The sequence below is a fragment of the Mustela putorius genome, unplaced genomic scaffold, assembly GCF_011764305.1.
Source record: "Mustela putorius furo isolate JIRA1106 unplaced genomic scaffold, ASM1176430v1.1 tig00003987_pilon_pilon_pilon, whole genome shotgun sequence".
NCBI classification, from domain to species: domain Eukaryota; kingdom Metazoa; phylum Chordata; class Mammalia; order Carnivora; family Mustelidae; genus Mustela; species Mustela putorius.
Genome location: NW_025422126.1, coordinates 4882334 through 4906286, shown reverse-complemented (window position 1 = coordinate 4906286; position 23953 = coordinate 4882334). Strand labels below are relative to the sequence as shown.

Sequence of the window (23953 nt, the reverse complement as noted above, 5' to 3'; positions counted from 1 at the left end):
TGGTAAGTTTCACAGCTAACCCCAGAACCTAATAAAGACCTGAGAGTAGTCAATGTGTAAAGGAAATAGACTTACCTGTCTCTCCTCTAGTGCTTCTGTTTGGAAATCATGCTGTGAATCCAATTTCGATGATTTGTCCCATGCCCCTGCCTTGGATTCACTTATCATGTCCCCCACCCCCACCTAATGTCGTAAATGTGGCAGAACTGATCATAAATCCATTTTCTCTGAATCAACCTAAGGAATTCCTGCTGTATTTAACTAGGATTCACCCTTCTGCCTGGCATTCTATTCTTCTCTTTCTCTAAAGTACTCCCCACAGATTGTCAGGCAGACTAGGGTTTGCCTCAGTTCAGCTCTTACTATAACAAGGCAAAAAAAAGAGTAACTTCGGTCTTAATACAGACCTGGATTCAAATTTTGGTTTTGCCATTCACAATTTATATGACCTAAGCCAAAACACTTTACCTCTTTGAGCCATTGTTTCCTTAATAATAAAATTGGGACAATAGTACCTGCCCTTCAGGATTTTTATAAAGATTAGAGATTATGTTTGGCACATAATTGGTGCTTAATAAATGGAGCTATTTTTATTATGCCTACTATGTGTCAGGTACTGTGTTAGGGCTGTTTGGTATAGAGAAGAACAAAATTCCCTATCTTCCAAGACCACTAGAGAACCCTGTAAAACCCTGTTGTAATTGGAGATAGAGAAAATGCCTAGACCCAATTGACCATACTTACCTAACTCTGTCTCTGTGGAGGTAAATGCCACTCTTCCCTTAACTCCAGCCTTTCCACACAGCCTTAGCTATGCAAACAATAAATATATTCAATAAATATTTGAGTTCCTACTCTGTGATAGGTACTATGCTTAAGTGCTAGGGATTCAAAGGTAAAATAAGGCATACATGGTCTTTACCCTCATGGAGCTTGTGTCCCCTGGCGGCTGGTGGGGTCGGGGGTGTTGTGGAGATAAACAATTAGAAGACAGTATGATTAGGCTAATACAGGCAGGGAATATCTAACTCAGACTGACGATGTCAGAGAAGGCTTCCTGGAGCATACTTCAGCTGAGAAATGAAGGGGCATGACAGAGTATAGTCAGAGGCAACAGCAAATACAAGAGTCTGAAGTAAAGAAAGTATGAAGTAAGTTTGAGATCATGAGAACATAGAACTGCAAAGAAAGAATGGTGGGTTGTCCCACTAAATATGATATTAAACTGAGCTCTTCAAAGCTATTGTTTTTCTCAGTGATCAACTTAGCCTGATTTCTCCTCAGGTATGTTTAAGATGTAGTGTTAGGAAAAACCCTCAACCTGTTACCTAAAGTTACAGTCTATCAAGAATAGGTTACGCGTGGGTAACCAAATAAAACAAGATTATTTTTCTTTGCAAAGCTATAAAAAAAAAATCTTTGGAGTGCAAATTAATGGTTCTAGCCATCATTCTTCACTCCCATTAGGTAAGAATTACTTGACTCTACTCTGAGGAACACAGTGTCAAACGTTCATAGACTCTTAAAAAGACTGTCCAAGTTGAAGAGGATCTTAAATGTGGTTCAGTTCTTCTCATTGTGTATATGAGACAAGTTTGGGGTGTTAAAGTAATGTGTTTTCAAATCAAAGCCACACTCAGGGGGCGCCTGGGTGGCTCAGTGGATTAAGCCGCTGCCTTCGGCTCAGGTCATGATCTCAGTGTCCTGGGATCGAGCCCCGCATCGGGCTCTTTGCTCAGCGGGAGCCTGCTTCTCTCTCTCTCTCTCTCTGCCTGACTCTCTGCCGACTTGTGATCTCTCTGTCAAATAAATAAATAAAATCTTTAAAAAAAAAAAAAAAAAAAAGCCACACTCAGATTAGCTGTTGTGGTGCACTGCTTCCTTGTCCCACTCTACATTGGCAGTTCATTTGTGTTCTCAGTGGTTGTTTATCAACTTCCTTGTGATGGGGGAAGATTTATGCCGGAATGAAGAGTGTAGGAAACATAAAGCGAATGATATTTGGTCTTAGCTTTTAGGTAGGTCCTAGGCTAAAGAAGAGAAAACTGTCCAAACAAATGTTAGTGTGTAATGAGTTCAGTGTCACCAGCGGAATGTACAAGAAACTGGGAAAACTAATGACCACTCCTCTTAGAAATTTACATTCCTTGACTTACTGAGCAAATTGAAAACTGAGAATGGTGTCCGCGTTTGGTAGTCAGCCTTTGATATTCATTATAGGGATTATAGCCCATACAATAAAGAACTTGTGGAAGGAGAGGAGCCTGTTCTTCTCCAGCTACTTCCATATCAGAAGTGAGGAACAAGAAGCAATGAGTCTGAGAACAAAGGCCATTGCATGGTTGCTTATCCAGTCAACAAGGGGTCTTCTTACTCACTAAGGGCAGCCCTATTACAAACCTGAGTCCCAGCTCTTATTTTGCACCATGTACTGGTTTTCCAGAGGGTTCTTTGTCTTTCTTTTGTGATTTGTATCACTTTTGTTCTTAATTAAATATAATACATATGTACGTTACAGAAAATTTGAAAAATACAGACAAATGTGAATGGGAAAATGCAAATCCCTCATAATTCCAAGGGTGATGGGTCTTGCAAATGATTTCTTTCAAGACCCACTGCCCTGAGGAAAATCACTGAGACATGATAATGTAGGGAAAAGATATAACTGCTGTTTAAGGTTGTTTTCCAATTGCCTATATCAAGAGAATAAAACTCAAATCTGCTAGCTTTTCCCTGCCATACAAAAAGGGAATTCATGGTAGTGAAAGCAGGCTGTCTCTCTCATTCTCATTATCTGTCTTCAGTGTTGATTTTGGAATCACTTGAGCCCCTACACACACACCCCACAGTCTCCTGTTTCAGCTTCTCTGTGTGCAGCCTCTAATGTCAGTGGCAAGACCTGCCCAGCCACACTACCCAGTTCTTGTCTTTCCCCCACAGATGAGGAGAGGGTGATTGGCTTTGCCTCAGTGGACCTCTCCCCGCTTCTTTCTGGCTTCCAGTTTGTCTGTGGCTGGTACAACATCACAGACTTCAGTGGAGAGTGTCAGGGGCAGATAAAAGTTGCTGTCTCCCCTCTGGAGAGTTTGATGCACTTCAAAGAAGAAAAACAATCAAGACGTGGGGTAGAGACCCCAGGATTGCTGGTATGTATGCTGATTCACGGTCTTAACCAGTAAGCGTTCTGCTGAGCCAAATCTGTAAGAAGATCCTTTACATGTGTTTGGTGCTCTCCAGCTTACAAAACACATTATGTATTTGTGTCTCATAATGACCTCATGACCTGTTTAGGATGATAAAAATTACACAGTGGTGACAAAGTGGAATTATACAAGGGTGACAGACGTACAACTCTGAATATATTAAAAACCACTGAATTGAACAATTTCAAAGATGAACTTTATAATACACTGACTGTATCTCAATTGAAAAAAAATTTTCTACTTGAGTGTAGTTGACACACAGGGTTACATTGGTATCAGGTGTACAACACAGTGATTAGACAAGTTTATATGTCATGCTCACAAGTGCAGCCACCATCTGTCATCATACAATGCTATTACAGTACCATTGCCTGCATTCTCTGTGATGTGCCTTTTATTCCCGTGACTTATTCATTCCATAACTGGAAGCCTGTATCTCCTACCTATTTCACTGATTTTGCCCATCCCCCTCCCCTCTAGCAACCATCAGTCTGTTCTCTGTATCTATGGGTCTGTTTCTGCTTTTTTCTTAATTAATTTGTTTTGTTTTTTAGACTCCACATAAAAGTGAAATCATAGGGTATTTGTCTTTCTCTCTTACTTCACATAGCATCATACCCTCTGGGTCCATCCGTGTTGTCACAAATGGCTGTATCTTAATTTTTTAATAAAATAAGATTAATTGCAGCATGGAGTTTGAAACCACATTGGTTAAACTCTTTAAAAACTCTATTACATTAAAATCCTTGTTATTTCTTTCTTTTAAGGTTTTATTTCTTTTTCCGAGAGAGAGAGAGAAAGCACACAAGCAGGGGGAGCAGCGGAGGCAGAGAGAGAAGGAGGCTCCCTGCTGAGCAAGGAGCCTGATGCTGGACTCAGTCCCAGGACCCTGGAATCGTGATCTGAGCCGAAGGCAGATCATGCTTCACTGACTGAGCCACCCAGGCGTCCCTAAAATCATTGTTCTAACAAAACAATGAGGAAAAAAATATAAGATGAAACCAGAGAGGGAGACAAACTATAAGAGACTCTTAATCATAGGAAACAAATTGAGGGTTGCTGGAGGGGAAGGGAGTGGGGAGATGGGAAAATGGATGATGGACATTAAGGAGGGCACGTGATATAATGAGCACTGGGTATTATATAAACTGATGAATCACTGACCTCTTCTTCTGAAACCAGTAATACATTATACGTTAAATTAATTGAATTTAAGTAAAACGTTTTGGGATGGCTGAGTGGCTCCATCAGTTAAGCATCTGCCTTCAGCTCAGGTCATGATCCTGGAGTCCTAGGATCAAATTCTGCATCAAGCTTCTTGCTCAGTGGAAAGCCTCCTTCCCCTTCTGCCTGTTGCTCTCTCTGTTTGTGCTCGCGCTCTCTCTCTGGCAAATAAATAAAATCTTTTAAAAATAAATATTTTTTAACTGTCAAATAAAATCACTGTTCTGTCTTATAGAAAAAATAAAAAGAGAGGGAATGGAAAGAGGGGAATCAGTGATAGTAAGAACACTCAGGGAGTTAACTATAAAAGAATTTTCCAGACTGTCCCAGATGAGGGAGCTCTATCAAGACAAAGATTCTAGGGTGTTTTGTTTTTTTTTTCATCTCTGTTATCATGCATGCCTGGCCCAGGTTCTAGCAGGGTGGGCATCTCTCTCATGCATGACTGCGTGAGAAAGTGACAAAGAGTTAAACAGTCACTGTATAAGAAGGTCTTTTCTTCACGTTAGCCTTGTAGTCATGAGGTAAGAAATACCACTTGACATGTAAGGTAAAATGATATCCAGTCAGGAATTTACAAACTAGCTGGAAGAGCCAAGCATAAATACAAATAAAGCAACTAAAAACTAATCTGATAGCATGGTATATAAAATGGGAATAATAGTACCTATCTTGTAATATTATTGTGAAGTTCAAATAAGAAAATGCATGTAAATTGCTTAGTACATCATCCAACACATAGAAAGTACTCAGCAAATTATATTTATCTACATACAATAAATTTTTTAAACACAAATTTACAAACTTATTTGTACTTCTTTGTTCCAAAAGGATTTGTGGTGACAGGCACACCATTTTTCTCATTGTTTCTACAGAACCCAGTATATCGCCCCTTTTCCTTCCCTGCCTCTGCATTCCTCAGCAGCATTGCAAGATGGACCCCAGAACAATTTGCTCACACGTCATCAAAGGAACTTGATTTCTCCTCTCCTGAGAGGTGAGTGAATTTTTGATGGGAAGAAATAGAGTTGAAAGTCTGCTAACTAGTTTGTCATCTCTCTTTACTTTATTAGAGGAAGAAAATAGAGACAGGGAAATAGCTTTGTTCTGTCACAACTGCTGGGAACTCCGGGATCCTATGAAAGCAAATTTTTTTTTCATAAGATGGAAACTTGAACTTTTACTGCTATCTGAAGGGTAGCTTCAGTGGAAAGGATGCGGTTCTCTTTTCCTTAGAGGCCTTTAACGTTTAACGTTTATTCTTGAAATCAATCATCAGCTATCTGAAATCTTTCCCTTTCCAAACGTAGGAACCAGGATATTTTATGAAGAGCAACTGGCCCATCCAGATGCTTCACCTCGTCAACCATAGACATGCATATGGATGACCGAGCTAGAGCATATTCCATTCTCTCAAAGGAAGAAAACAGGAGTAAATCTTCATGACCTTAGATTACGTAAATGATTCCTTACATAAGAGACAAAAAGCAGAAGCAACAAAAAAAAAAGTAAATTGGATTATAAGATTAAAAACTTTCATGCCACAATTAAGAAAATAAAAAGACAACCTATAGATATGACGAGACATATCCAGAATATATAAAGAATTCATATATATATATATATATATATATATATATATATAAAATTCCTATAATTCAATAATAAAAAGCAAATAACCCAAGTAAGCATGGACCAAAAGGGGCGCCTGGGTGGCTCAGTGGGTTAAGCCTCTGCCTCCAGCTGTGGTCATGATCCCAGGGTCCTGGGATCAAGCCCCAGTTGGGCTCCCTGCTCAGTAGGGAGCCTGCTTCTCCCTTTCCTCCCCACCGCCCTGTGCTCATGCTTGCTTACTCTCGCTCTGTCTCCCTTAAATAAATAAAATCTTGGGCACCTGGGTGGCTCAGTGAGTTAAGCCGCTGCCTTCGGCTCAGGTCATGATCTCAGGGTCCTGGGATCGAGTCCCACATCAGGCTCTCTGCTCAGCAGGGAGCCTGCTTTCTCCTCTCTCTCTCTGCCTGCCTCTCTGCCTACTTGTGATCTCTCTCTGTCAAATAAATAAATAAAATCTTTAAAATAAATAAATAAATAAATAAAATCTTTAAAAAAAAAAGACAAATGATCTGAATAGACATCCAAAGAATATCTGAAAACATCCAAAGAAGATACACAAATTATCAGTAAGCACATGAAAAGATATTTAACATCATTAACCAGGGTGCCTGGGTGGCTCAGTTGGTTAAGCAACTGCTTTCAGCTCAGGTCATGATCCTGGAGTCCCAGGATCAAGTCCCACATCGGGCTCCCAGCTCCACGGGGAGTCTGCTTCTCTCTCTGACCTTCTCCTCGCTCATACTCTCCCTTACTGTCTCTCTCTCAAATAAATAAATAAAATATTTTTTAAAAAATCATTAACCATCAGGAGAATGTAAATGAAAGCCATAATGGGATACCACTTCACACCCACTACAATAACTAATCAAAAAGACAAATATCACAAGTGTTGGGAGAATGTGGAGAAACCAGAACCCTCATACATGGTGGGATTTTTTAAATTTATTTGTTTACTTATGTATGTATTTATTTATTTATTTTTAATGATTTTATTTCTTTTTTTGACAGAGAGAGAGACAGTGAGAGAGGGAACACAAGCAGAGGGAGTGGGAGAGGAAGAAACAGGCTTCCTGCTGAGCAGGGACCCCGAAGTGGGGCTCAATCCCAGGACCCTGGGATCATGACCTGAGCCAAGGGCAGGCACCCAATGACTGAACCATCCAGGGATGGGATTTTAAAATGGTGCAGCTGCTTTGTAAAACAGTCTGGCACTTCCTTTTAAAAGGCTAAACATAGAGAAATCATTTGATCCAATAATTCCGCTTCTAGGTATATACCCAAGAACAGTAAAATAATATGGCTGCACAAAACCTGTACATGAGTGTTTGTTAGTAGCATTGTTCCTTATGACTTAAAAATGGAAACAACCAGGGGCACCTGGGTGGCTCAGTAGGTTAAGCCTCTGCCTTCAGCTCAGGTCATGATCTCAGGGTCTTGGGATCGAGTCCCGTATTAGGCTCTCTGCTCAGCGGGGAGCCTGCTTCCTCCTCTCTCTCTGCCTGCCTCTCTGCCTACTTGTGGTCTCTGTCAAATAGATAAATAAAATCTTTTTTTAAAAAAAATGGAAACAACCAAAATGTGCATCATCTGATGTATAGAAAAATAACGTGTTATCTCTACATAATGGAGAATTACTCAACCACAAGAAGGAATGAATTACTGATATATACTATAGCACGGGTGAAGTTTAAAAACATGCCAAATGGAAGAAGTCAGTCACAAAAGACTCTATACGGTTATTATTCCATTTATATGAATTATTCAGATTGGGCCAATCTACAGAATCAGAAAGTAGATTAGCAGTAGCCTAGAGCTAGGAGGTTTGGGTTGAGGGTTTGAGGGAGTGGAGGAAATGTGGAGTGATTGCTGATAGGTATAGAGTTTCTTTTTTGGGTGATGAAAATACGTGGTGATGGTTATACAACTCTGAATATACTAAAAACCATTGAGTTGTACACTTTCACTGGGTGAATTGTATGTGAATTATATATTGATGAAGCTAATATTTAAAGAGAAGACGATTATTGCTGGAGTCAAGTTCATGAATACCTTGCGAAGAAATTTGAAAATTTTTTTATAGATTTAACAAAACAAAACACCGCAGCTATGTCAAATTCAGTGCCCGCCCATGCTATGGCTGGCACTGGCCCAAAAGGCTGCCACAGAAACACTGTGATCCATGGGCCTTGATCCCAACCTTGCTGGGCCTCAGGGATACATTTGGTCACAGACACCTTGTGCCACCCCTCCCCGCCCGCAAAAAAAGAGCGACCAAAGCTAGAAAGGAGCAACGGTGATTAAATAGGGAATAGATTAGTACACAAATGCTTAAACAGTGCTTGGCTCATTAATAAGGACTCCATAAAAAATCAACAAGAAAACAGTGGCTTTGAATGACATATTGAACCAGATGGATTTAACAGATATATTAAGGACATTCCATCCTAAAACAGTAGAATACACATTCATTTCAAGTGCACATGGAACGTTCTCTAGAATAGATCACATATCAAGCCACAAAACAAGTGTCAACAAATTTAAAAAGATTGAAGTCATGTACATCTTTTCTGACCACAACACTATGAAAATAGAAATCAACCATATGAAAAAAAACTATAAACATCACAAACACATGGAGGTTAAATAACATGCTACTAAACAATGAATGGATCAACCAAGAAATCAAAGAAGAAATCAAAATATATACAGAGAGAAATGAAATTGAAACACAATGGTCCAGAATCTTTGGGATGCAGCAAAAGCTGTTCCAGGAGGCAAGTTTAGAGCAATACAGACCTACCACAAAAAGCAAGAGAAATCTCAAATAAACAACCTAACCTTACACCTTTGGAGCTCAAAAAAGAACAAACAAAACCCAAAACCAGCAAAAGGAAATTAATAAAGATTAGAGCAGAGGCAAATGATAGAAAAACTAAAAAAAAGAATAGAACAGATTAATGAAACCAGGAACTGTTTCTTCAAAAAAAAAAAATCAACAAAACTGATAAACCTCTAGCCAGATTCATCCAGAAAAAAAGAGAGAGAGAAAGGACTCAAACAATATCACAAATGAAAGAGGAGAAATGATATTCGATAACACAGAAATACAAATAATTGCAAGAAAATACTAAGAAAAATTATATGCCAACACATTGGACAACCTCGAAGAAAATGGATGAATTCCTAGAAACATATAACCTACCAAACTGACACAGAAAGAAATAGAAAATTTGAACAGACTGCTTATGAAATTGAATCTGATCAAAAAACTCCCAATAAACAAAAGCCAAGGACCAGACAGCTTTCAGGTGAATTCTACCAAACATTTAAAGGAGTAAGGGGCAACTGAGTGTCTCAGTCGGTTATGCATATGAGACTTGATTTTGGCTCAAGTCATGTTCTCACATTTGTGGGATAAAGTCCTATGTTGGGTGCTGCACTTAGCTTATAGTCTGCTTAGGACTTTCTCTCTCCCTCTCCATTTGCCCCTCTCCTTGCCCATGTTTTCCCCCTCCCTAAAGTAGCAGAAAGAAATTAAGAAAAACAAAAAGACAATCACATTTACAATTGTACCAAAAATAGTAAAGTAGTTAGGAATAAATCTAACCAAAGAGTTCGAAGGACCTATACTCTGAAAACTATAAAATACTGATGGAAGAAATAGAAAGTGACACAAAGAAATGGGAAGACAAGGTCTCCTGGTTGGCTCAGTTGGTTAAGTGTCCAAAACTTAATCTTAGCTCAGGTCTTGAGCTCAGGGTTGTGAGTTCAAGCCTCACATTGGGCTCCACGCTGGGTGTGGAGCCTACTTTAAAAGGTGAAAAGAAAAATGGAAAGACAATGCATGCTCATAGATTGGAAGAACAAATACTGTTAAAATGTTTATGCTACCCATGGCAATCTACACATTTAAAGCAATCCCTATCAAAACATCAATAGCATTTTTCACAGAACTAGAACAAACAATCCTAAAATTTGTTTGGAACCAGAAGAGACCCAAATAGCCAAAACAGTCTTGAAAAAGAAAAGCAAAGCTAGAGGCATCACAAATCTGAACCCTCAGTTTGTATTACAAAGCTCTAGTGGTCAATACAGTGTGGACTGGCACAAAAATAGACACACAGGTTAGTGGAATAGAATAGAAAATGCAGACATAAGCTCACATTTATATGGTCAATTTTCAATAAAGGAGGCAAGAATATGCAATGGGAAAAAAGCAGTCTTTTCAACAAATGATGTTGGGAAAACTGGACAGTAACATGCAAAAGAGTGAAACTGGACCACTTTCTAACACCATACACAAAAATAAGCTTAAAATGAATTAAGGACCTAATTATGAGACCTGAAACCATAAAAATCCTTGAAGAGAACATAAGCAGTAATTTCTCTGACATTAGCTATAGCAATATCTTCGTATAAGTGTCCACCTAAGCAACGGAAACAAAAGCAAAAATTGTTGGGACCACATCAAAATAAAAAGTTTCTGCGCAGCAAAGGAAACAACCACAAAATTAAAAGACAGCCTACTGAATGGGAGAAGACATTTGCAAATGATGTATCCAATAAGGGGCTACTATCTAGAATACATAAAGAACTTATACAACTCAACACCCAAAAAACAAATACTCTGATTAAAAAATGGGCAGAAGACAGGAACAGACATTTTTCCACAGAAGACCTACAAATGGCCAACAGTGACATGAAAAGATGCTTAGCATCACTCAACATCAGGGAAATGCAAATCAAAAGCATAATGAGGTATTACCTCTCACCTTCAGAATGGCTAAATCAACAGTACTTGAAACATATTGGTGGGCGCCTGGGTGGCTCAGCGGGTTAAGCCTCTGCCTTCAGCTCAGGTCATGATCCCAGGGTCCTGGGATCGAGCCCCACATCAGGCTCTCTGCTCAGCAGGGAGCCTGCTTCCCCCTCTCTCTGCCTGCTGCTCTGCCTACTTGTGATCTCTGTCTGTCAAATAAATAAATAAAATCTTAAAAAAAAAAAAAGAAACAAAGAAACATATTGGCAAGGTTGTAGAAAAAAAGAACCCTTGTGCACTGTTGGTGGGAATGCAAACTGGTGCAGCCACTGGTGAAAACAATATGGAGTCTCCTCAAAAGTTAAAAATAGGGGGACACCTGGGTGGCTCAGTCGGTTAAGCGGCTGCCTTCAGCTCAGGTCATGATCCCAGAGTCCTGGGATCAAGTCCCACATCAGACTCCTCGCTCAGTGGGGAGCCTGCTTCTCTCTCTGCCTCTGCCTGCCACTCAGCCTGCTTGTGCTCTCTCTCTCTCTGACAAATAAATAAATAAAATCTTTTAAGAAAAAAAAAAAAATAGGGGCACCTGGGTGGCTCAGTTCATTGAGTCTGCCTTCAGCTCAGGTCATTGTCTCAGGGTCCTGGGATTGAGCCCCATATCAGGCTCAGCTTCTTCGTCTCCCTCTGCCTATTGCTCCCCCACTTGTTTGTCCTCTCTCTCTCTTTGTCAAGTAAATAGATAAAATCTTTTTTTTAAAAAGTTAAAAATAGAACTGCCCTATGATTGAGGAATCACACTACTGGATATTTACCCAAAGAATACAAAAACACGAATTCAAAGGGCAAAAGCCTCATGTTTATTTTTTATAATAGCATTATTTGCAATAGACAGACTATGGAAGCAACCCAAGTGTCCATTCACAGATGAATGGATAAAGATGGGGGGTGTGCACGCATGCACACACATACACAATGGAATACTATTCAAACATTAAAAAGAATGAAATCTTGCCAGTTGGAACAACATGGATGGATCCAGAGTGTATAATGCCGAGCAAAATAAGTTAGAGATGGGGTGCGTGAGGGGCTCAGTGGATTAAGCCTCTGTGTTCAGCTCAGGTCATGATCTCAGGGTTCTGGGATCGAGCCCCACATCAGTCAGGCTCTCTGCTCAGCAAGGAGCCTGCTTCCTCCTCTCTCTCTGCCTGCCTCTCTGCCTCCTTGTGATCTCTCTCTCTCAAATAAATAAAATCTTTAAAAAAAAAAATAAGTCAGAGATGAATAGCATATTTCACTCCTGTGTGGACTGTAAGAAACAAAGCAAACAAAAGGGGAAAAGAGACAAACCAAGAAGCTGACTCTTAATTGTAAAGAACGTATTGTTACCAGAGGGGAGATGGGTAGGGGGATGGGTGAAACCCTGAAGGGGACTAAGAATAGACTTATCCTGATGAGCACTGAATAATGTACAGAATTGTTAAATCACTCTATTCTACACCTGAAACTAATACAACACTGTATGTTAACTACACTAGAATTAAAGAAGAGAGAGAAAAATAAAGGGGTAAGACTGAAGGCAAGATTATTTGGAAGATAGTTGTAATCCAAGCCAGAATCATGGGAATGGGAATGGATTTGCAGTGCCATTTTATTTGTTACTTGTTGATTGTCACATTAGGAGTTTTCTTATTTCTTACTCTGGCCCCATTTATTCCTGACAGAAGCAGTACCACAAGAAGTCAGGCATCACGCCATGAAGAGCATGTGCAGAATATCCGCCGATTTCATGAATCCCTGCAGCAGGGAGAGGCGGTTTTGCCACGTGATGACAAACTGACCACATTGCCTTTGTCCTCCCGTACTTCCATTCTGACTTCTCTCAGGTAAGGCCCGGTGCTGAGGAAAGACACAGGAAACCATAGTGAAGCACAAGGTAACTGGCAGTGGCAGCTGGCAGGACTGCTTTTCTGTCCGCTGCCACGGCCCTGAGAGCTTAGGAGGGACTTTTGTCTAGGTTAATGCTGAATTGGACCCTGGAACCTCTCAGGATTCCGCATAGATCAACCTTTCTCAAGCGTGGGGCCTTCTGTTCCTTCACGGGCTCTATTACTGGTCCACCTAGTAACACAGGAACTTGAGGTTATTCACCAGACGTAATAACCACTCTATATAGTTTCGTATCTACTTTAAAGTTACAGAGCCTCTTTCTGCCCACTGTCTTCTCACAACCACTGAATTCTTCCAGACCAGAATCTGTCCTGTTAATGTTTCCCTATCTCTTTCTTAATTTAGTCAGCATCTGAGCCAGAGAAGAAAGGGCCATTATAGATCATCTGAGTCAGCCCCTGGGTTATATAGTAAGAAGTGTGGTGCTGTGAGGTCTTGGCTTCAGAGTCCAGTAGTCTTGGCTTCCGATCCTGGCTCTGCCATTCCCAGAGGGGGAGATAGCCTGTTACCGGATAATTATAATGATGTGAGGTAAGAGCTGCAGGTTTTCTGGCCAAGGGTAGATGGAGGAATAAGTAACATTCTAAGTTGGTAATGGAAGATTTAAAGAAGTCACACTTGAACTGGTCTTTGAAGGAGCAGGTCAATGAATTTGAAAGACATTCTATGCAGAAAACATGCTAAGACCCAGAGGGATGAAACGGCAAGTCAAGTTTGGAGGAATACCAGCAGTACAGTTAGGATACAGCTGAGCATAGGATGTAAAAAGCAACAGGCCTAGTCAGTTGAGCGTCCAACTCTTGGTTTCAACTCAGATCATGACCTCTTGGGTTGTGGGATCAAGCCCCACTTTGGGCTCCATGCATTGTTGGGAGACTGCTAGAGATTCTTTCCCACTGCCCCTTACCCCACTCACATACGCTATCTCTCTCGCTCTCTCTCTCTCAAATCAATCAGTCTTTAAAAAAAAAAAAAAGATGTAAAAAGCAGGACAAGTTCTGTGGGGCCATCTTGAAGGGCCTTAAATGTTAGCTAGGAGTTTGGACTTCAAGAATGAATGATTCTCAAGTGGAAAGTGATGGGGAGGGGAGGAAGAGAATGTATAAAGTTGAGGGGGAAATATTTGACATTTTGTATTCGGAAAACTAACTAACCTATTATTTGGTTTCCTAAAGCAAACTCAGAAAAGAAGTGGCAAAATGTTTTTGATTAGTGGAACATGTGTTAAAAGAATTGAACACTCACACTATAGACTATGGGAAACTGTTCAGATTTTTATATCGCAAGAAAGTGGTATGCTCAGATTCTCATTTTAGATTCTCAGCCAGAGACTGTAGGCTATTTAAGTAAAACCATTAAGAGTGTGGCTACATTTTATTGGGTCATTCACTGAGAAAAGAGAGAATGAAACTCTCCTGCACCCTAGAGCAGTTTCTCTCCGTGTCGGCACCACTGACTTTTGGGCCAGATGCTTTGCTGCAAGGGCTTGTCTTGTGCATTGTAGGATATTTAGCAGCAGCCTTGGCCTCTCTCCACAAGATACCAATAGCACCTCTCCCCTGGCTGTAACAACCAAAAATGTCTCCACACGTTGCCAAAAGACTTCTTGGGGCCAAATTGCCAGGCTATAAACCATTGCCCTAGAGGAGTGGTTCTCAAAATTGGGTGCTTTTCAGAATCACATTAAGAGTTTGTTAAAACAGCGATTGCTGGACCCACCTATGCAGTTCCTGATTCAGTAGGTCCAGGATAGTGCCTGAGAATTAGCATTTCTAATAAGCTCTCAGATGATAGTGATGCTGCTAGACCTAGAACCACATTTTGAAAACTGCTAGTAGATGAATTCCCTACCCAGTGGAGATGAAACAAGATACCAATTTCACGTGACTTCCTTGGGTTCACAGAGCCCTAAAACTGCTTCATTTGAGTCGCAGCAATACTATGAGGCCTGCAGAGCAAATATTAATAAACCTTTTTACAGATGAGAAAATTGCAGCTTAGTGTTAATAGTTTCTATACCCAGAATCTCTGACAAGGCCAGCTGGGTTTGCACATTTTCTCAAGTTCCGCCAGGTTCACAGTTGTTTGCATGTTCCTGCTACAGGTAGCATGTGGTGTACACCCAGATGTAGACACTTAAGTGTCTACACCTAAGTAAGTCCACCATATTTTGAGAGTTGTGGTCTCTAGTGACAGATTAAGGATCAGCATTGTGCTCCCTCATTTAATTTGAATTTGACTGTAGGACATGCAAACTGTAGTTCCTAACAAAGGATAGAGAGACCTTCAGTTTACCTCACAGGTACTTAGCTTCTGTGTTTTGCCAGTGCACCAGGCACAGTGAGTGAACCAGAGAAAGAGAGAAGTTTGAAATACTGTCTTCTATCACCAAGTGCTCACGGCCTAGTTTGGGAAACTGATACGTAATGAGAAAACTAAAGGGAAATCTAAGACAAAAGGTTGATGGAGATGCCAAGAGTGAAGGAGTTCAGAGGAGAGGTGGCCCAAGGATTTGGGTTGATGGACTTTTGGAAAGGAGAAATATGAGCACTTTAAAAGTTAAATAGCATAGGGACACAGCAAGGGGAATAGATTGAACTCAGGTTCCAGGATTCAGAGGTATGAGGCCGAAATGAACCCAGCTGGGACAGAACCCATCTATCATCATGGAGAAAGCCCTACGCTGAGTACAGCAGATGTAAAGGGAGCAGCACACAGCTCATAGTACATCAGGGGAAATAGATATGATTGGAGAGTACAGAATTGTGGAGCACAAAAGGGGACCTCTTAACCCAATTTAGAGGTTCAGGGAAGACTTGCTAGGAGAGGTCACTTACTTGAAGGATTGGGTATGGTTATTGAGTAGCAAAGGCCAGTGTTAGTCCAGAGTAAGGCCTTCCTCTGTCGGAGTAAGAGGATGTGAAGACTAGGCATGAATGGTAGTCAAGAATGGTTCCTTCCCTACAGGAGGTGGGGGTTTTACTGGACATCAGAAGAGGAATCTCATTAGCCAGACAGAAGGAAGGAAAGTTGTCCTGAGCAGCAGGATCATAGTCTGGTAAAGGATGAGTTGATGGTTTGGAGAGGGAGGGCAGGGTCAGTCCTAGTGTTAATAGACCAAGTGAAGTACTAGAAGTACTAAGCTCCTGGGAAGCAGTGGACTGTCATGGAAATGCAAAGATGCTTGTAATCCCAGTGAATGACCCTTTGGTCTTCTCCCTTTTTTTACAGGAGGAATCTGAATGAGCTAGATCAGATCCAGCAGTACTTCAGTCAGAAGCTCTCCAAGCCTTTACTGCCCCTCAGTCCTCAGAGTTATAGCATCTTGCAATGTCAGGAGAGCCACAGGGATCATCGTGGACCTGGAGACAGCAGCCTAGACCCAGAGAGCCAGAGCATCCTGGAGAAATCCAATAACCTGGTGTTGCAAGTCAGCTCCTTAATCACGGGTATGGCTCAGGGCCCCTCTTGTTGAGCAGTTATACTCCCTGGGTGCCTAGTCAAAAAGCATTTGAATGTCTGCCCTCAGACAAATCCCCATTACAAACCGAGACCAACAGCTTTCCCTATCTGACTTACTTACTGTCTTCCTTCTGGAAGGAGAGATGTAGAAGCATGGCACAGAAATATGTGAAGTGGAAAGAGCATCACACTGAGAGGCAGGAGACTCGAGTCAGGTCTTTGGTGGCTTGCTGGCACAGGCTTACTATTTGACACTGTTTACCCTGACCCCTTTCCTTTCTTGAGGTTTCCCCAGCCAAAAAAAAAAAAAGACTAGCATGGATTAGGTGAGTTCTTCAGTAGCAGTTCTTAAGCTTGTGCAACCCTGTTTTCAGGGAAAAACCAACTACAGATTTATTTAAAATTGTAATTCTCAGAAAGCAGAAGTCTGCATATTTAGCAGGTACCTCGTATGACTAGATGTTGGTGGTCCGTAGTCGACCCATCGAAAAACCCCGTAAAGCGGTGCTCCTCACCTTGGCTGCATATTGGGGTTCTTGAGGGAACTTTTCAAATTCAGGTGCCCAGGCTGCACCATAGGTTAGTTGCAATAGATCTCTGAAGATGGGACCCAGGCATCAGTGTTCATAACTCCCACGTAATTCCACTGTGCAGCCCAGAGCCTGTTGCAGAACAAGTATTTCTCAAACTTGCCTGAACATATAAAAAATCACTGGGTCTTACTCCTTTCTCTTGAGTCAGAATGCAGGGTTAAGACCTGGGAACTTATATATCAGTTTAGGGAGTTGTGAGAAAACAATTAGATCAGTATCTTTAGCCATCACTTGGGTGTCCTTTTTGTTCAAGGAAGAGATGCTTATTGTACACAGGGATGAATAAGTTCAGTTTTCTTTGTTTAAAGGGGAGAGCAGCCACCATGATTGATAATAGATACAAACCTCTTTCCTGTCCTCTTGCCCAGAGAGCTGACCTGTTGGTAGCCAGGGCCCCAGAGGTACATGCTGTATTTGGTTTCTACTTGCTTGGAAATATTCAGTCGTCTATTTACTGAGCAGCAACTATGCCAGGCACTATGTGTTACAAGTTCTAGGAGGATAAAATGGTGGACAAGACAGGAATTGTCTTTGCTTTCATCAGGAGTACATTCTATAGTCAACTGAAGAAACTGCCTCCTAGAAAGAAAGCATAAAAGCAAAACAGAGGGAGGTTTGTTTGGAGTAAAGGTGAAAGCAGATTGGGAACCCCTTAAATGGGTATATTAGGAGAGTGAATGAGAGAGATGATTGGATCAAAGAAAACAGTTTAAATGAATAAACTCCTCCAGCCTCCATCATGTCTCAGTACACTTTTGAAGACGTCATTAGACAAGTAGATACAAGTGAAGCTTGAGAGTGAGTTAACTGAGTAGAGATCTCATTTATGGCACATCTATGTGCCAGGTCCTTTGCTGGACTCTAAAAATGCAACATGAATCAGACACATGGTCTCTGCCTTTGAGAAGCTCACAATCTGATGAGGGAAATATACACAATAGCATCTTAAGTGCTTCTTTATAGAACAACACTGTCTAGCCATCCCACAGGTGATACACCTAGGAAGGCTTCCTGGAGGAAGTGCCTTGGAGGATGGGCTGGTTTGTAAAAAGCAGAAAAACTGCTCCAAGACAGAAAGGATAGTTTAGGCAAGGGGATCAGGATTAACTAACCTGCTTCCTGGTTCCTCTTCCTGTTTGTAGGTAGGGATGTTCCGTTTTCATACATCTATACCCCTTTGAGACATGACAATTGTTAATGTATTAAATTCAGCCAACACCTCAGGTAGGCTGAAGATTTCCATTTGGTGCTGTGAGGGAGTTATGACCCCATACTCAAGGAGTCAAATTTGCCTTTTCTTCTTAGATAACCATGCAAACCATTTACTAAGCCTATTGATTTATTCCCTCCCATTTAATTGCAAAACCATTTGAAATGACTGGTAGCTTCTATTTATTGCTTATACATGTGCCATACCACTTATGCCCATTTATTGCATGTATTCTTTACCATAACTCTGTGCAAAGGGTGATGTTAATCACATTTTTCGAAAAATTTTTATTTATTTTTATTCAGTTAGCCAGCATATATAGTATATCTTTAGTTTTTGGTGTTATGTTCAACAATTCATTAGTTGCGTATAACACCCAGCGCTCATCACCACACATGCCCTCCTAAATACCCAACACCTGGCTACCCCATCCCCCACTCCCCTGTTAATCACATTTTAAAGATAAACAGGGTCAGAAAGGATAGTTTGCTCATGACCAAAAAGTTGCTAAGTGACAGTCGAGATTTAAATCCAAGACTGACTGGCCCCCAAAGCCTCTGCTCTTTCCACACACCATGCTGCCTCTGTTTTCTCTGTAAACCTCCCCTGCCTTACCATTTGGGTAACAGATGACTTGGTTTTATTTTCCAAGTAAAATATATAGTTCTAATAACTGTCATCAAATCTCATTTTGATTTTTAATATAGGTAATTACTGAAGTAAATGGAAGCATGAACATGCCCGCCAGGACTCCTAGCTCCCAAGAATTCCTGAGCAGATAGTCTCTGAAAGCCTTTCCACAGATGTAACCACAACTATAAACAGATTAGATTTTGGTCCTCTGATGTTAGAATAAAGTGCTAGAAATTGTATACTGCCTTGAATATAGTTTCACTGACTCGGGTGGATTAATGTAAGATTTGTTCAAAGTCTGATTGCAAGAATACATCTGAAGCTAGAGCCTAGCATGGGAAAATTGAGTGGTCTGTGGCCCTACCTTGTAGTAAGATATCTGTTGCTGTTCAGATCTGCAGACTATCACCAAGAATACTCAAGCATCTTTGAGTTCTCACCGAGCCAGGAGTAGAAGCGGAGAGGTTCCCACCCTACCAGATGGTCAGGAGACAGTGGTCATGGAGGAGCGAAGCACAACTCCAGAACTGCCATTGGCAAGAGCTCCGGATGGGGGCAGAAGCCCCTTAACTCGCCCTACTCTTGAAGAGACTTCAAGTGGAAGAGGAATTCTCCATGAGTCCCTGGGGCACACAGTACCCATTACAAGGATGCAGAGCAGTGAAGAAACTGAGGCTGGCCAAGCCTACAGTGATGAGGAATATGAAGAAGACATCATTGAGCCCAGGACCCTCAATGATATCACCACCGTGACAGACAAAACTAGCCCTTGGTCCAGTTTCATGTCAGACACAAGTGAGGTTAATGAGGTGCATAGGGAAGGCCCTTCTTGTTCTTCTTCAAAGCATTTCCCCAGAGATGAGCTCAAGGGCAAAAGTAGCCCTCTGTCCAGTCCAGGAAGGGTGGTTCAGCCCCACCTGCTTGGGCAGGGTTCTTCTAGCCAAAGTCTTACTGCTTGTGAGGGTGAGTCTTCTCACTCTAGGGATGGAGAGTCTGCTTCAGCAGTCCCTCATCTCGTCTCACAAGTGACTGTCTCAGAAGCCCAGCAGAGCAATACTTCTGTTGGACTGAGCTCGCCAAGAGCAAATCAGGACCAGGAGGGCAGGCTAGAGGCGCAGACTGAGAATGAAGCTGCCTCCAGTGAACTAAGTGACTCTGCTGATAGCTTCAAGAAATTCCCTCTCCACCTAGCCTCCCGGAGCAGGAAGGAAAGCCATCGGGGGCTACCTATCAACTGCTCTGAGATCAGGCAGAACCAGGCAACATCTGGAACAGAGGTGTCCACAAGGCAGAGCCTCCTGTATCCTTTGGTATTTCCCTCAAGTAGCCCCTTAAGTCATTTGTAGGCATTTTGGACACTGGCACTTGGATAGCCTAGCGTGTGTGTGAGCAGGAGCGGTGGCCTTCCTCATGTAATGCACTGGGAGGTACAGGAAGCCTCTTCCTTCAGAATACTCACCAAGGCTTTAAGGTGCTTTGGTGCTATATTAATATCCACCCTTGAAGCATGATGCTTTGAATTGGGTGTAAGTGTTGGTAGCACATTCATTAGCCTAGCCCAGCCTGATTTACTGGATCAGTCTATTGGGTATTTTGCATTTGAAGGTAGTGTTCTGGATGTAAGGAATGAGACCATTAATCTCAGGTGAAATCAAAGTGGAGGGTGAGAGGGGAAAGGAGAGTACCAGCACTGATTAAGTATTTACTATGTGCCAGGCACTTTACATAACTTTTTCATTCACTCTTCATAAGTCTAGAAGGTCAGTATCATCATTTCTATTTTGCATGTAGGGAAACTGAGGCTCAAATTTATAGTAACTTGCCTAATTAATTTTTTTTTATAAGAAATGCAAGTGATATGGAAAAGGAGAGAGGAAGAGGGCACGGTTGAAATGTACTTGCCCAACTCTCCCTCCCCCTCCAGAATGGCAGTGTTGAGTGGGGGAAGGGATATCTAACGTTCCCCATTCCTGCTTTGAAACACAGATGAGCATGTTATGGGAAAAAGAAATCACTTAGGACCATTGGCAGCCCTCACGTTTGTTGCCTAACCCACCTATCAAATCAGTGCCGCCAGCATCCCATAGTAAGCAGGGGTTACTGTGCAGGTGCTGGTGAAGGAGGCTGTTTTACTGAAGAGATCTTTCTCTCCCAGAAGCCAGGGGGCCTGTTTTTTACCCTTCTAGACCCTGTGAAGTCAGACCTATAATTTAACCTTTCTGAGCCTCAGTTTCTTTCCCTACACAATGGAGACATCAGACTGTACACTCCCCAGGTAGGTCAGGGACCTTGTCTTTTTCTGTATCCCCTGTACCAGACACAGCACAGAGGAGGGATCAGTAAATATAGACTGAATTGAACTGAATTTCACAGGATTCTTGAGAAAATCAAGTCAGATTGATTCTTGAGGAAATTAAATGAGTACCCACTACATAAATGTGATTCATGTTGCAGAGCAGAGAGAAACTAAAGGGTAGGCAGGCAATGGGGACTCAGAAAAGACTGAAACCATGAAATGGCTGGAGTCTGACACTGAAAGGAGACTACCTCCAATGGAGTTCCTTCCTGGCTTCTGAGGCTGCTGCCTTTACAGCCAGCTTACTTGTGCTCAGAACGCATATGGTCTGTGCTGGAGCAGTCACTTGTGCCCAGGTACTAAGGATACTGGTCTAATTTGGACCTTCCCAAGTAGTAATTCATCAAAAATGGGTGTTGCCAGGCTGTGTGCTGCTACTGAAAACAGATTTGAAATAGACCTTACTCCAGAAGTTCCCCTTATGAGGTAGGGACAGGTAGTGATACAGTTTCTTATTCTAAGTGCTGTGATGAAACATGGACAGAATGCTAGGGAACAAGAGGAAGAAGCTCTTGTAATACTGTTTGGAGGCATTCCAGTAAGAGAAACAGTAGAGCTGGACCTTAAAGATGAATAGGCATTCTGTAGGCAGAGGAGAGAGAAAGATCTAGTCACAGTGAACTGCGTGTCCAGAGGTATAGCCAGTTGAAAGAGCCTGGCCTGTGGGCAGCGGTTCACTCTGGGTAGAGCCCAGAGGTATGTGAAATGGTGAGAGGTGAGGCAGGGCTACCTCTGAGAACCTTTTATGCCCGGCTAAGGTGGTTGGACTCTATCCTGTAACCAAGTTCAACTTCAGTGTCCTTATCTTTAAAACAGAGATAATAATAGTACTTCTCTTGTGGGATTATTGTGAAAAGTCAATTAACAGTGTAAACTACCTAGCAAATGCCTGGTACATAGTGTTCGGTAAATATTAACTGGTAAGCAAGCAGGAGTGTGATTGGTCAGGTTTACGTATTAGAAAATTAGAGGGTGGATGATGGGTTAGATGAAGGGAAGGCCAGAAACAAGGAGACAAGGTGGGAAACTTGAAATAGTAATAAAAGATAAAGTGTGACCTAAAGCATAGTCTGCTTTATGGTGAAGAGGAGGGGCACAGATTGGAGAATTAGATAGGGGCAGGGAAGAGGAAGAAGGAAATAGAAAGGATGGCTTCGAGAGTTCTGTCACAAGTTGCTAGGTAAGCGAGGTGATTGACTGGATAGGGAACAGCACAAAAAAATAGTTTGTAGGGGAGGGGCACGTTTCCACTTCGGACATGTGTGCCTGTAAGACATCCTGGAGGACACCAGCTATAAAGGTAGGTGCCTCTGAAAACAGATGAGGGCAGCAGGGAGAGCGTGGAAACGGAGAAGTACACACACAAGATGGGGCCCTGAGGAGCCCCCAGCTGTAAGCACGGAATAAGACACACCACAGAGGAGGTGGAGAAGAGCTGGTTGGAGATGGAAAAGCAGGACAGAGGCTGTGAGGGAGCAGAGTTTCAGGGAGAAGTAGTGGTCAGTGCTCTGACACTTCAGGCAGGTCCTGTAGAATGTGGACTGATGGTGGCATTAGCGTTGAGGAGGATGGTGCAGAGGTGGGAACAGAAGGCAGACTTCAATGGCAGGGAACCTGAGGGGTAAAGACAGAATAGGCACCTTTTTCCCATGAACCAGGAAAATAAGAATAGCTGATGTTTAGTGAACACTTGCATCTATAAAGTCATGTAATCCTCAAAAGATACCATTGCTATAACCAGGTGAAAAAATAGGTGCAAAAAATGAATTTTCCCGAAGTCACTGTCTAAAAAGTGGCTGAGATGGGGAGCTTTGGAGCTTCAGACACATCCGTGACCCCTCATAACAAAGCTTTTCTTTCCCCACAGCATCAACTAACTGGAAGAGTCCCCAGTAGTCAGAGCAGCCAGATCCTGCTTCACTTGGGCCTCTAAAAAAAGGCTTGGGTAAAAAGGCTCCTCTCCTTCAGGGTCTCCACCTCCACCTCTTTATAGAAAAATCAGGGATTTGAGCCAAAGCAGGAAAGGATGCATTTCATTCATTCAGTAGACACTTACTGAGCACTTACTATATCCCAGGTACTATGCTAGGTGACAGGAATATGACTGTGAAAAAGAGATCAATTATCTCTACCCTCTTGGAGTTCAAAGTCTAGCCTGGAAGAACCATGATAAACCAATTCGAACCAGAACCATATTTGGCTTATTGAACAGAAACAAAAACATTAGAACACCAAAATAGCCCCCTCCCAAATGGAATCATTGCTTTGAGTGAACAGATGTTATTGGAACACGGGTGTTCTTGCACAGTACTGGATTAAGTCAGAGGATATGGAGAAGTACAAGATGTGGTACTTGCTTCTAGGGCTCAGATGCAGACCGGGTAGACAAGCCGTACCACAGAGAGCCCCTTCTATAGAGTCCTCATTCCTGGGTGTTGTAACTGGCGGGACACTGCCCTTGAAGCCGCCTTTCCACCCTGACCCTGTCGGACTCTAACAGGTCAGTTTTGGGTCAGCAGGTCCTCAGCAAGTTGAATGAAAATGAAAAAACAAATTGAAATGTTGCTGCCTATCAGCCTCAACCCTTTCAGGGCTCTAGGGAAGTAGTGAGATAACTGATGGAAACTGCCCTTGCCTTTGAGAAGTTTCTGGAAGGAATACTGAAACAAATCAAGACTCCTAGCAGAGTAAAAACAAGCAGTATCTTGTGTTGCAGACTGCAGGAATCACAATGGGCTGACTTTAGGAGAGGCTTCCAAGAGGAGGAATTATTTTAACTAACACTTGCAGAAAGTATAGACTGATTTGTTAGGGGTGGGCAGGGTCTTCCAGGCAGAAGGCACCACTGGAGCAGAGGTTTCATGGACAAGAATAAGTTGGAGGAACTGAGTGGGGGTGACTAAGCCCAAGGGAGATGCTAGTCTGGCAAGGGGGGAGATTTCTAGGTAATTG

The 23953-nt window shown here is 42.0% G+C and overlaps 1 protein-coding gene and 1 non-coding gene across 14 annotated transcripts in view; both read left to right on the top strand.

The window, feature by feature from the left end:
• The window catches only part of C2CD3 (C2 domain containing 3 centriole elongation regulator), a 147695-nt gene that overhangs the window by 105682 nt on the left and 18060 nt on the right, over nt 1-23953 (top strand). For 8 of the 13 annotated variants that reach the window (XM_013064298.2, XM_045071359.1, XM_004768065.3 and 5 more), the window contains 5 exons: nt 2941-3146; nt 5303-5424; nt 12522-12683; nt 15979-16196; nt 19039-19945. In XM_013064298.2, coding sequence (XP_012919752.1) covers nt 2941-3146; nt 5303-5424; nt 12522-12683; nt 15979-16196; nt 19039-19945 — 1615 coding nt within the window. The other 5 variants (XM_004768069.3, XM_013064300.2, XM_045071361.1 and 2 more) reach the window with 3 other exon arrangements.
• On the top strand, nt 8141-8277 carry LOC123389620. Its single transcript, XR_006604241.1, has one exon. It is a non-coding gene; the product is annotated as a small nucleolar RNA SNORA5 (small nucleolar RNA).